Raw genomic sequence first — 14,430 nt, forward strand, 5'->3', positions numbered from 1 at the left:
ACCTCAGGAGTCATCATGAATTATCAAAATGCACATTTAATTAGAAATTTCAAACTGTTCATTAAAAAAACAACACACTAGCTCTCAGAAGAAATGTGGCCACAATAATTCTGAGAATAGACAGATTAAAAAGTGAATAAACATTTCATTGAGGAATGTGCTTTTTGCTCTTTGACAATAAAAATGTGTTTACATGGACAAATCATAAATTACCACATGGTTAAATCCCATATATTAACATTGAGCAAAACAGGAAAATATTTTTACTCCTTTCACTTTCAAAAAAGTCCAAGACCAAAAAATGTTATATATACTTGTAAATGAAGCCTTCTCTCTTCTCTTGAGAATGTTTGGCAGAATCAAAACGAATCCTGCTTCCGTGTAGTCGTTGCATTTGAATATTTAAGCCCTGAGCTTGCTTTGTCCATTTTCCTGTGTCAAAATGCTGGTTTGCTCATATATTCCTCCATTGTCTAGAAAAGAAGTTTAAAAAAAAAAAAAAAAGCACACAGAGAATAAATCAGCTTCTTGGGGTCTTAAATCTCAATTGTGCAATAGGATGAATATTCAGAGGCACATGCTTACACGTCACCCGGAATTAAGGTGCTGTAAACACCGACACACAGTCACTAACACAAGCAGAACATCTAACCTGTCTGTCCATATTCAAGGTCCAAACAGCTCCACCTCATACCAATCACTGTTGCCATCCTGAAGCGATAATGGTCACAATCAATGGGAGGCTACCGCTAACGGCATCAATTCCTAATTCAATTAGTTAGTCGAGCCTTACTGAGAAGCACGGAAGAACACACCCAAGGAAAACGACTTGACCGCACAAAGCCGCAGGCCTGGAGAGAGTCGCTAAAATCTACGCCACCCTGCCCCCTTCTACGCAAAATCTGTCTCTCGCTCGCGACTAACACTGGAAGGGAGAGACAGAGAAAGCCATACATGCTTACTCACTCAGTCTCTCTCTCTCTCACACACGCACACAAGGGTGGAAAAAGAGACAGCCCAAACACACATCTACGCACATCAGCGAACATCCAGAAGGCTGTTAGCAACGGGGCACACTAGAGGTCTTAGCACCACCACTGTTAATCAAATTGGACCATCGCACTGACTCCTGATGAAAAGGCTCCCATTCACACAGCTATACTGAAACAACATGTTCCCATGCTGGAGCTGAATGCACCACGCAGTAGGAAAATTACTGCTCAGGAAAATAAACATCATAGAATGTTGGGGCATTTGTGTTTCCCGATCACTTCTCAGCTGTAACAATACTTGGCATCGGCAATTGTGGACTATTGTGTTTTTTGTTGGAAAATAGCACTCTCTAATATTATACTTTATTATTTAAAAAAATACAGTAATGACATCTCTAAAGAGAATGCAAAGAACTTAAGTTTTTGACATATTCGGCCGCATCATTAGTTAGCGTTAAGATAAGTGGAGTTAAAGGGGAAATCCAGTGCTTTCCATGAACAGTGTATCCAATACGTCATGTAATATGTACCCTATTTTGACAATTTGATGTTAAATCTGCTCTCATTTAATAGTGTTTTGAGAAGATTTTTAATGGACAATTACAAATTTTCAGAGGCGCTGGCATTTTTGCAACTCACATGACCTACGTCCGCACAGTGGTCAGACTCCGCGTCATTCCGCCTGAAGAACCATCCGAATATTCAACAGCAATTACAGCCACAGGTTCAAATCTGTATGGAAGTATTCCTCCGTCTTCTCAAATCAAACAATACTGCTAATTCTTCATCAGATGAGGATAAATACGAGAAATCGGCGCTGGGCATAAATGGTGTCCCATGTAATCAAGCCTTTGTTTCGGCATGGTACACGTCACACCCGCGCACGTAGGTCATGTGACTTGCAAAAATGCCAGCGCCCCTGAAAATTCGTAATTGTCGATAAAAATCTTCTCAAAACACTAATAAATGAGAGCGGATTTAACATCACATTGTGAAAATAGGGTACACATTACATGACCTATTGGATACACTGTTCATATTTTGCAAAGCACTGGATTTCCCCTCTAAGGCAAAGCTACGTAGTTGTGTTAAAAATATGTAACTCTTTGTTTTACCTTTAGTTTGATAGGAAATCTTAAATGGGAGAGGCAATAAGCAGCTTGATCTATGAATGTGATTAGATTATTCAATTCTTATTAGTAACCAGGAAGAAACAAGATAGATTGTCAATTTCTCCTTTCAATAAACGTGGGAGCACCTGTTAGCCACTCAATTAAGTGGGATGACATTGCAGTGTTCATCTCAGAGTGACTGGAAGTCAGCCAAATGTCGTTATGTTAGTCACTCAAGCACGAACAGCTGACCCAAGATGATCCCACAAGTGCTCAGATGGATTGAGGTCAGGACTGTTCATTCTATTCTTCCTTCTCGCAAATTCTGGAGGTAGTCTGTGAAAAACAACACTCTACGGGGACAAGCGTTGTCATCGTTGGATTCAGTCCTAACCCTTATGGATATGGGACTGCCACTGGTTGCAGAATTGCAACTATTTGCATTGACATTGGCTGAGATGACAAGCCTCACATTTCCAGTGATGGAGATGCTGCACTGCATTATTACACTCCCTCAACAAATACTGTTACACAATCTGTGCTGGAATTAATCTGTGTAACTTTTGCTCTGTTTTCTTCACACTCAGACAGTGAAGATCTGCCACATTTTTACCCGGGCAAAAAACACATTGCAACATAGACACACACTGTTCCTCACAAAGAGAATAATTAAGAAGGAAATTCATTTGTTATATGTGAAAGAATTAATTTAACAAACACAAATACCCAAACATTTTATTGCAGATTTATGAAGAGTCAAAGTGAAACCACCTGAACATTCATGGAGACAGGCCCATAGACAAAAGCTGGGCATACACTGTGCAAATCAATTCAGTTCGCTGGTATAGTTGTGTATGCCTTGCTTTTGTCTTTTTTCAGATCGCCCGCACCAGATTCAAACATGTTATTCTTACAAGCTGCAACTGTGTGTGCCTGGTGTTGACGTCACCTTTGTATGTCTGCGGCAATGTTTACATGGACAGCAATATTGCATTAGTGAGCACTTCTTGGAAATATCTTTAAATGGACACTGACATGTAAATATCCAATTATAAGCGACTGAAGCTAAGGACGTCAGGTATTAACGATCAGGTTACTGCTGTCCATGTAAATGCCTCACGCAGTATATGTGCATTTTAGGCGTGTGACTAGCTACAGATGTACACTAATGTACCATAATACTTGTAAAGTAGTCCAAAACATTCTTGTTTTTTTTCTTCCTCTTTTGCTCCCTCTTTTAACTTTGGTTTAAGAAAACAAACTGAGGGACTTCGAGCAGCACATAGATGTGTGATGAGTGAAATTAAACAAGCTTAATTAAAAATGCTGCTATTATTAATGTGGTGGCGCCTTGCAAAACAGCTGTTCCACGCTCATGCCACATTTGCCAGCCACTTGCTCGCACGTTGCTTCGTGTTGTGTCTTGCGTGCCAGAGCATCTTACCTCCTGCAACATGTCTGACGCTTCGATGGTGCGGTTCACAACCTGCTTGGAGGTTTCCTGGATTTCCCCTCCCATCAGGAACTCGTCCAAGATAAAGTAGGCCTTCTCAAAGTTGAAGATTATGTCAAGCTCGCACACCTGGCAGAGGAGGCCAAAGATGATTCCAGATTATGCAAGATACAGTGGAATGTGAACTATCATCGCACTTAATTTCAGACAGTATCAAAGAATGATTTAGCGCTTCTGTGACTGGTGTTGTGTATGCAAACCAATCTGTTTGGGCTGTTGAACAAGTTACACGAAGAGGTTTTAAAATTATGTTACCTTCTCATTTTCTAGTTGCCATTTGGTTGTGATTAAAAATGTGAAACGTTATATACAGGTGGCACGGTGGATCAGCTGGAAAGCGTAGCCTCACAATTCTGAGGACCCAGGTTCAATCCTGGACCCGCCTGTGTGGAGTTTTCAGTCACTCACATTTGAAAAATGTACGGGTGCGGTCAGTCATGCCCGCAGATATAAAGTTACGGGTGTGGTCCACCAGTCATGCCCGCAGATATATAGTTGCGGGTGTGTTTCGGGATGGAAGTTGTTATACCGGAGTATGTAGCTGTTACCTAATACCATCATCATAATTTATTGACATTGCACAGACTGAGACAGATATTTTTAGAGGGGTCAATAGACATTCAATTTCAAAACTAAATATTCATATATTCAAATCATTTTATTTCATCAGATGTATTGTTATAATACAGCATAATTTACGGCGGTATCTATTTTCAATCCATTGATGAAAGTTAGCAGTAGATGATCTATCTGTTCCTAAAGCATGAAGAGGGGAAAAGGTTAAAACTTCAGGATAACGCGTACCTAGGGGAAAATGACCGTTCGCATTTAGATATATGGACAGACAAGTCTAACGTTAGAACTTAGATGAAGTCAAAGTAAATCACAATTTCATACTTATTATAGTTAGATACTGAAACATTACCTGTGTTATATCCTAGAAATGTTTTCAGTATAACCGAATTTCCTTTGACATGGCTCATGATGTTGATGACTTTCAACGTAAATTTGCTCGCATTACGTGAAGAAGCTCCGAACATGTGCTTTTGGCAGAACTTCTGAACATGCTCAGTACGGTTAACTTGCATTTCCTGTTTCCGGGTGATTGCTCAGGATCAGGCTTCCTTTGTTACCAACGTTTATGAAATAAACACGTAAATTAACGTCGAGACTACACAAAATAAGCGATGTCTTTCAATATCTATTTTTTCTTCTCGTAAGAAATTTTACGCGCATAACTTTTCGTGCTCGACTGTGCTGATTTGCCAGTGCGTGATTGCGCTCGTCACATGTGAGTGACTGAGTTTGCATGTTCTCCCGTGCCTGTGTGAGTTTTCTCCGGGTACTCCGGTTTCCTCCCACATCCCAAAAAAAGCATGCAACATTAATTTGGCACTCTAACTTGCCCATAGGTGTGCCCTGCAGTTGGCTGGCAACCAGTTCAGGGCGTACCCTTTCTCCTGCCCGTTGACAGCTGGGATAGGCTCCAGCACTCCTCGCGACCCTTGTGAGGATAAGCAGCTACGAAAATGGATGGATGAATGTTATACATAGTAAATGTGCTATATCTTTTTTTACATTAGTGAATGATTTCATTACATGCGGGTTTGCCATTTGTTTAAAGATGAGATGCACGAGGTGCATTCCTGACCTTTACTGCGTCAGGCCCCATATGAGTCATAAAAATGTCACTTTTAGTTAAACTATGGTTGAAAACTTACTAAAGTTACATGGATGTATTACATAACATAAACAATGCAAATATGACTTTTAACTGACCCCGGAACATCTGGGTCATCTGACATTTAAAAGCATTTCCTGTACAATTCGTGCTGACAATAGTTTTTGTAGAGGATAGTGACTGAACCTGAGGGGGAAAAACTGTGAGTAAATGACACATTCCAAAATGTTTAGAAATTGCTTATATGTCATGTCATTATCCAAGCCGCTTATTCTCACAAGGGTTGCAGGAAAGCTGGAGCCTATCCCAGCTAGTTTCGGGCGAAAGGCGGACTACACCCCGAACTGGCTGCCAGTCAGTTGTAGGGCAGAAAATCGACACCATCATTGAGGGAGAATCGATCCTACGCTGACCGCATCAAAGGCAGGCGCATGTACCACTCCACCATCAGTGACTTCAGAATTGCTTATATTAATGGTTTAAAGCATAAATATACCACCAGCTATCGTCACAAAATAGTTCAATGTTTTATTCACCATTTACACAACCCTTATAAAGAAAGGGCTGTCAAATTCATTAATTTTGCATCAGATGTACGCTTGTCTACGCACATACGGCAAAGACTCTCCGAACCTCCACTAGAAGCCCAGGCTAAACTTAGCTCCTCACCAAACTCGGCTCTTCAATTCAGAAGACTTCATTATACTTTCCTGAGACCAATACCTTTCTAGACTGTGCTTTGGCGCCATCTCATGGCATCTTTGAGTGTCATAAAAAAGACTAAAACCATTAATGAATGAATACAGATTAAAGAAGTTGAATGATAAAATACATTGCCAAAGTATCTGTCCAGCAGCTCCACATAGCGATGAATCACTTCCAAAGCAAGTAGCTCGTTCTCCTGGCTCTCTATACCCAAGCAGAAATACAAGCTTGCATATCTAGAAGAAAAAAAAGAAAAGGGAACACAAACAGGTTCCTCAGTTAGTTTGTTAATATTTGACATGCTTCGGATGTGCATCTATGAGAAGAGAGGAAATAGGCGCACTTGGGCAGGAAGAAGCTTTAAAGAAAGAATGCAGGGCCTCACCCACCGTTTGTAAATAATCTTCAGGTCTTTCCAGTGCAGGAAGTTACAGGTGCGCGGTTGCCGAGCCAACACGGCTGAGGTCATGTCCCTGATGATCTTCTTCTTCTCCCGATCAGACAAGGGCGTGTACCATTTCTGCAAGCGCAACTTGCCCTGACGACTGAAGAGGAGCAGGAAACGCATCTGACGACAAGGGAGGCAGGGGGGGGGGGGGGGTTAGAGTCAGAAAAGCAAACTGCCGCCCCGTACCCACAATGCACGTTTTCTTGACCAGAGGACATCATTAACTACAGCAATGTGCGTTCTGCTGGTGCCACGGCCCATTAAAGAATAACTGGACTGTCCAGACAGCACATTTTAAGAAAAGCAAGTGCAACACTTACCAAAGTGAAAGATTAAAAGCAATAGTGAGAATCCTACATTGTTTGAAAAGGTCTTGATGATGTTATGAAATCTTTGGATTTATTTAACATTTTAGAATATTTGGTGTAGAACCTGGGGTGTCAAACTCATTGTAGTTTTGGGGAGCACAGACATCATAAACTAATCTCAAACCATACCTTAATTAATAGAATAAATCAATGCATTTCCCCATTTATTTGAATGCAAAACGGGCAGATTTGAATTTATAAAACAGCCTCACTTTTCTTGAGAAAATTTTGCTTCAGTTTTTCATCTATATGTGTGCATAATCTCAGTGTTTATAGCCCCCAGCGAGCCACTTTTGCACCACAGGCCATATGTTTGACACTTTGATGTGTTATCACAAGTTGAGTGGTCTGGGAAAATATTTTATTTTATTTTGGTAAAATATCCAAGAGACACGTTATGCAGAAGTCCCATGCAGTTCACTTTTTCTGACAGCACCAATGGAATTGTTTTAGTTTTAGCTGAAAAACACTAGTTTTTTGGGGGGGAGGGCACTCCTTTAAAAACACCCAAAAAATGCAACAAGATGTAGAACCAAAGATTTGTCTAAATCGGGATTGGTGTGAAGGACGTATGAAAATATATTCACATGGCTGATATCTGAAAGGTACATTCCAGACTGGTGAAGTGGTATCGGTGTGTAGTTTCTGAGCATTTACACGAGTACAGTACACAGTATGTACTACATACATACAGTATCAGTTTATGCCTCTTCATGGTTTTGTGTTTTATTTTCGAAAAACAACTTTGCAATGCAAAAGGGTCAGTAGGAGAGCAGTATTTCAAATTCTGCCTTTGGACTTTTATATATTTTGTTTCTATGGCAGTCTAAAACTGTAGTGTAACACAGTAGTATTTTTTTAAACAATATTGTGATCACATTTAGCGACACTTAGTGGGTAAACGTGTGACTGAGTACTCATGGTAAAATAGTTTTGAATTATATGATTGTGCAGATGTAATTAATTTTATTTTTAACCAGTATGTATATCATTGGGGAGAAAGGAGGTTTTTTTTTTTTAATGTGTAGCAAAAAGATCAGTTTCTGCTATAGATCAGTTTCAGTAGAAAGACAAATGAAGGCGGAAAACAAGCCAAAGTGACCAAACCTGTTTATCCTTTTTTTTCCCTTCTCGAACAACCTTTTTTCCTCCTATTTTAATAAGATACCTCTATTTAAACACAACGAAAGCACATACAAAGTAAAAACGAAGTCGTGGGTTGAGAAAAAAAACGAGACTTTTGAGCAGATATCTCGTGGTTAATGGGTGTATATTTCTGATGCGAAGAATCTGTCAGCGACAACAGGTGCAAACAGGTGAGACTAGCTTTTGATCTCCAAAGTTCACTCGTGAAGCTCCCTTACCATGTTGCCGGCCGGTTAGTCGAGCTGTCCACGGACGAAAATGTCAAACTTTAACCCTCGCATGGGGGTTACGATTTGCTTTTGAAACACATAACCCCGTTTTAGCCGTTCTGTCGTCCGCCGTCGACGGCCACAGTTGAAGTGGTTAAGCTCCACCCCACTCCCTCCGTGACCAAGCGGGCGGAGCCTGCTGATAGTCAACGAGCGCACACCTCAGGCACCCTCAGTGGGTGCGCTTGGTCCCAGTTAAGATTTTTTTTCCCCAAAACGTTATCACGTGACCATTGCTCCGACTTCAAACTCATAAAACGACTTCAAACTAATGAGCCGCTAAAAACAAGCTCGTGGTGTTGTGGATAGAAGTATAGATATCACCTTTTGCTCTGAATTGTAGGGCAACATGAAGGCCATATTGAATGTGGCATAGCTAATTCATTTTCTGTCTGCAGGCTCCATTCATATGGAAGTAAATTAGTGCCACCAAGATTTTAATTTGAAATGCCACAGAAAACAGGATTTTAATTTGAAATGTAACGTGATCACAATAGTTGCTACAGTTCATTGTCTGAAATTCACCGTCTGTGCCACCGAGGCAGGGTTCCTCCAGATCAGAACCGAACACCCAGCCCATCGCAGTTACGCTTTCTTAGTCACGTGACGTCACATACTATCAAAGCGTAACTTGAATGGCTGGCTGTTGGGCTCTGACCTGAAGTAACCCTGCCTAGTGGCACGGACAGTGAATTTTAGACATCGAATTGTAGCAACTGTTGAAAATGTGATCACTTTACATTTCAAATTCAAACCCTATTTTCTGTGCCATTTCAAATTAAAATCCTTGTGGCACTAATTTACTTCCATACTACTGTCACCGGTTTCCAATCAGTTATATCTGAAGTGATGAAAACTGATCAATTACATTTTTTTCTCAAGGGGTTAAGACTGAACAATCACGTTTGTTTTCGGCCATTGCAATTTTTTTTGATTTTGTTTTTTTTTTTTTGCAAATAGGTTTTGCTGGCCGGGGTAAAATACAAATGAACCAAATACTATTAAGTCTCATATAGATATGAATGGATGGACGTTCAAACAGTCGGACGGACGGATGGAGCAAACCAAAACTGAGGTGATTGGCTATTTTACTGTTTTTTATGAATATCTTATTGATGCTTATATTGACATTATATGCCTTTAAACACATGCTTTGTAAGGTGACGTTGGGTGGTATGAAAAGTGGCTTGAAGTAACAAAAAGCAAGCTGGACTTCCACATCCATTATGGCGGACGCACTGACGTATTGCTGCAGCGGCCCAGTGCACTCAACGTGGCATCTATTATCCAAATATGTTACTACATTTTGCAGTCGACAGAGAGCGCCCCGATGCTACTTCCCCTCCCCTCCACTCCATGTGAGACTCATCTCTCAAAGTGGTCGTTTGAAGTAACTCAGTGGCTACAGACATCTGCAAAGTTCCCGCTTGATACCATGTCCCTGTATCGCAACGCCCTCTGGTTTTTAAATGGAATACATCATTATACAAGGTCAGTCAACTCTTTTAATTGCTCTCCAAAAAGTTCAATGTTTAGATTATATCCACTGATGTCTTACTTGTCTTGTTATTGAAGGCGCTTTATATGTATTTCTTGAAGCCAAAGAGGCTTATGTGGAGGAATTATGAAAGGCCTTATCACCGAATGGCACCACACAAACCGTCCTTTATGTGCCATCACAATCGGCCCATTGACAGCTGATTTGTCTTGAGCAGTGCTTCCCAAACTTGATTAGGCCCAGGCTCTTATTTAACATATACCAATAAACAAAAATGGCAAGAAACGTATCCATACTGAAACGATGATATAGTCATTTACACTCAAAGTTACTTACTTGCTGTGAAATATGGGCATGTTTTGCTTATCAGTTATACAAATATGTATGTGCTTAACGTGTCAATTCTGTTAATATAGAAAGGGTTATGAAGCAGCATCTGCAGCCTTTGATCCACAGGACATGGATGTGTCAGTGGTGGGAAGATCTTTTATGATCACTGGAGCCAATAGTGGGATAGGGAGAGCCACTGCCATGGCAATAGCCAAGAAAGGTACACGCTTCCATCATGCATTTCTTTTTTTATGACGGAATTAAACGACACCAGTCACGCTTGCAGGTGGGAGACTCCACATGGTCTGCAGGAACAAAGATAAAGCCGAAGAGACCAAGGAGCAAATCATCAATGAATCTGGGAATACTGTAAGTTGTTGTCGACATCATGGAGGTATCGGCTGTCGGTTGAGGTTTTTGGAGGGATGGTTAGGATTTGTCAAATAAAGAACCATCGATCGGGCAAGTGCAAAGACAGTTTGGAGGCAGGTGCTCAAGCACCCTCTTCCCTTCTCCAATAATCTTTTCTGAGCCACTGATTCTCACATGGCTCGTGGGAGTGCTGGAGCCGATCCTAGCTAACTTCAGGCAGGAGGTGGGGTATACCCTGAACAGGTTGCCAGCCAATCGTGGAGCACGTAGAAACAAGCAATCATTCACACCTACGGGCAATTTAGAGTCTCCACTTACTGCATGTTTTTGGATTGTGGGAGTACTTGGAGAAAACCCACACAGGCATGGGGTGAACATCCAAACTCCAACCCCGGTCCTCAGAACTGTGAGGCAGATGATCTAACCAGTCATCACCATGCCACCAGGCACCAATATATCACCAAAACTATACATACAATTGAGACAAAACAGTTTTATGTATTTCTATTAACAAAGGAAGTGAAGGGAGTTAAATTGATGACAGAGAAATTTTCTTTTCATTGAAACTGTGATGAATGATTTGATAAAAGGTCTGAAGCAAAAATGTCACTTTTTCTTGTCAAGGCAAAAGGGCAGGTGGTTGAGCACCACTTAGTCTCTATGTGTGCACATGCCTGGACAAGCTACTCGAGGATCACAGTCGTTAAGTACACATTGCCACCCCCCGAACATATTGCACATGCCAGAATCCGCCACTGCTTCTTGTTCCTAATGAGAGCTTTTTTTTTTCTTCTTGGCTCCGAATTCAACTAGTCTCTGAAGGATTATTGTCCTCCATTTGCAGTATTAGCAATCGAGATCTGTAGCCTACTTTTTTATTCAATAAGGACAGGATGAAAAATGTAGCAACTAAATTCAAACATGTAAAATTTAATCAATTTATCCTTGTTATTAATCACTGTCGGGCAAAACACTCTTGGTAAATGAAGGAAACTCTGTAAATGTTTCATGTATTATTTAACTGGGGAATTGGGGAATATTGAATGCTGGAGTGAGACAATATTACACAATGTGTTCATTCCAGGAGGTGTACGTCCACATTTTGGATTTGTCAGAGTCACGCAAAGTGTGGGAGTTTGCTGAAGCCTTCAAGAAGCAGTATACATCTTTACATGTCTTGGTATGTACTATCCAACAACGAAGTGTATATGTTTTTTAATGAGCCAATGTGTAATTTGATATAATTGACAGATAAACAATGCGGGATGCATGATGCACAAGAGGGAAGTGAATGCTGAATTGCTGGAGAAGAACTTCGCCGTCAATACAATGGGTACGAGACATGCACTGTGCACACACAATATCTTCTTATATCAAGAATCTTCTTGCATCTGGCCTTTGTCTATTTTCTTAGGGATGTACCTTCTCACTGAAAGTCTCATGCCACTTCTACAAAAGAGCCGGCATCCGAGGGTGGTATGGACCAGTACACGATCTAGTGGACCGCACAGCGCCACTTTTGTACACGCTGTTAAGTGCCCGTTGTCTACGGCGCTAAGGACACTGTGTCTCTGTTAGATCACTGTGTCGTCAGGGGGCATGCTGGTCCAGAAGCTCCAGATTGATGACTTACAGTCAGAGAAAGGATACTTTGACGGTCTCATGGTCTACGCACAGAACAAAGTAGGGAGGGGAGGGGGCGGGGGGGGGGGGCGACAATCCGAATCAGGATTTGCCTAGTTGAAGAATCAATGAGTTGCTCTTCTTCTCAGAGACAGCAGGTGGTGCTGACAGAACAGTGGGCCAGAGAGTACCCTGATGTTCACTTCTCTGTGATGCACCCTGGCTGGGTAGATACAACAGGTACTGTATGTATACTAGTACAGTGGACCCCCTGTGTTTCACGGGATAAGACTGTGAAAGAAAAAATAAAAAAAAAATATTCCAGCGTTTTTCACTGGGGGTAGGTCCTCGAATTAAAAAAAAAAAAAAAAAAATCAACACCTAATGAACCCCTCCACACCCCTCAAAAAATATTGAATAAGTGGATGGGGGGCAGGGGAAAGCCAATAGCTATGGGTGGCGTTCTGTGTCTATGCTGGGACGCATTGTAATATGTGAATGGACCTTTCCGACCTGTCAATCACTCGGACAATAATAGCCAGTCAGATAGCCGCATTGTCTTAACCCCTGGCTTTACACGCCCCTGCTGCTATGTTGTCACACAGGCAATACAATGCTGGTTGTCAGTAGCGTGCACTTGGAAAAGTTAACGTTACAAAGAAAATGGTCCTCCGATGCCCTTGGGGAACGTACAAATCTGATGATAGATATCCTGCTAGGTTACAAAGGGTAAAACACAGTTGACAAAGTGTCTACGGTGGATTAAGGCTTGTGGAAGAGCTCACGTACAACTAAATGTGAGCAATATCAACAAACACAAGGCTGTATGTTCGAAGGTGAGGGAGAAATATCTTCTCTGAGTTTGATTATCAGTGCTTTACACATTGCAGGAGAACAACTTTCACGTTGCTAGCGTATGCCTGACCTGCCAAATGAAGTATGTAATGTTTTATGCCGAAGAGTCGGGTTAAATGCGCAATGTCATGCAAGAGAAATGTCTATTTACCTATTTGTATCACATCAGACTTTTAAGACAGGACACTGGGTTCCATTACGAGCCAAGTCAAATGAATACACCCACTCACTTCTAAAGACTACAATATTACTCGTGATCTTTCCAAGTGAAAAGTCCTCACCCTGCTTTAGACGTGCAGTACAACTCCACTATTTTATTGAGTTGGATTTCAATATGAAGTTTATGAGGCGTCAAACATTTTTGCATCAATCCCCAAAGTTTCACTGTAACTCTGACATTGTGACCTGCTCCACCCAAAATCTTAATTCCGCGTACATATCCTTGTCTGACGCATTTGGAAAAAAACATACGGCATTATCTGGAATACGCGAAAGAGAATCGACTTCAAACCTGTTCTGTTCGGTCGCCGTTTTGGAAGCTTGTTGGACATGGTAACTGTAGCAAAGGGGGTGGAGCTTAGGATCGCCAGTCGGAAAGGTCCCGTAACGTGTTCAGGCTAAGAGCAAGTAACAACACGCATTGCTGTATGAGATCAAGTCTGTTGAGTCATGGCAAAATACAAACTAGCAGGTTAATTTAAAAAGCTTGTATTAACCAAAAGAAATTCCTTCTCTGCAGCCGTGTCCACATCAATGCCTCAGTTTCACCGCATGATGGGGGAGAGGCTGCGCAGTCCAGAACAAGGAGCTGACACTGTGGTTTGGTTGGCCTTATCCAGAGCAGCTGGCAGAACCCGTAGCGGGCAATTCTTCCAAGGTGAGCAACATTCCCGTCACCATTTTCTCAGGAGCTGACGCGAGATGGCCTGTATATTTCAGATCGGAAGGTTGTCCCAACCCACCTGCCCCTGGCTTGGACTCACAGTTCTACGGTGGAGGTTCTGACTTTCATCTCTCAGTTGGAGATGCTAGCCAAAGCTGTGCAGTCAAAGCCTGATGCATTCCTCAGTGACCAACTGGGGCCCAGCACTTCATAAGTATTATAGGTCTTGAAGACTAGAACTCATTAAATGAATTATCATATTTTGGTGTGGCTCATTTAAAAACTCAACTGAACTTCAAACAACAAGGGAACATTTTAGTAAAGACCTTTTGAGGTATGTACATCTTGACATGCGCTTGGTACCAAATGCCAATAAATGCCACCCCTGTATTTGACTTAACAGTTGTATGATATCGAAATACCAATACATAAAAGTATTTTCCTCTCCAGTTTGTTAATGTACATATACAATGTACTGTAACATAGATTTACTTACGAAATATCCAACATACAGTACCTACTTCAGTACATTTGTAGATTAAAATCATTTGCATTTGGTCTGGAAGGAAAACAATTTTTTTGGGCAGACATCGTGAGTTTGGGGGAAATTTTGCACGGCTAGTGAGCGATTTTTA

At 41.4% G+C, this 14,430-nt stretch overlaps 2 protein-coding genes across 3 annotated transcripts; one reads left to right on the top strand and one right to left on the bottom strand.

Annotated features, from left to right (window-relative positions):
- Positions 1-16: 16 nt before the first annotated feature.
- On the bottom strand, positions 17-8,425 carry ap1s3b (adaptor related protein complex 1 subunit sigma 3b). 2 transcript variants are annotated; one of them, XM_061839879.1, is made up of 6 exons: positions 8,184-8,425; positions 6,393-6,571; positions 6,131-6,239; positions 3,549-3,686; positions 653-711; positions 17-473 (listed from the first exon to the last, which is right to left on the bottom strand). In XM_061839879.1, the coding sequence occupies exons 1-5, from the start codon at positions 8,184-8,186 to the stop codon at positions 667-669; spliced, it is 474 nt and encodes a 157-aa protein (XP_061695863.1). In that variant the 5' UTR covers positions 8,187-8,425; the 3' UTR covers positions 17-473; positions 653-666. The 2 variants fall into 2 exon arrangements, with proteins under 2 accessions (XP_061695863.1, XP_061695864.1); XM_061839880.1 differs by lacking the exon at positions 653-711 and having other exon boundaries at positions 8,184-8,416.
- A 753-nt stretch (positions 8,426-9,178) lies between these two features.
- Positions 9,179-14,055, top strand: LOC133511187 (dehydrogenase/reductase SDR family member 12-like). The gene is made up of 11 exons (XM_061839878.1): positions 9,179-9,309; positions 9,395-9,725; positions 10,149-10,282; positions 10,349-10,431; positions 11,519-11,614; positions 11,686-11,767; positions 11,849-11,910; positions 12,013-12,117; positions 12,207-12,297; positions 13,652-13,789; positions 13,852-14,055. Exons 2-11 carry the CDS (start codon positions 9,565-9,567, stop codon positions 14,007-14,009), a joined length of 1,110 nt encoding a protein of 369 aa, XP_061695862.1. The 5' UTR covers positions 9,179-9,309; positions 9,395-9,564; the 3' UTR covers positions 14,010-14,055.
- Positions 14,056-14,430: the final 375 nt, after the last annotated feature.

This window comes from Syngnathoides biaculeatus, chromosome 13, assembly GCF_019802595.1.
Source record: "Syngnathoides biaculeatus isolate LvHL_M chromosome 13, ASM1980259v1, whole genome shotgun sequence".
Classification (NCBI taxonomy): domain Eukaryota; kingdom Metazoa; phylum Chordata; class Actinopteri; order Syngnathiformes; family Syngnathidae; genus Syngnathoides; species Syngnathoides biaculeatus.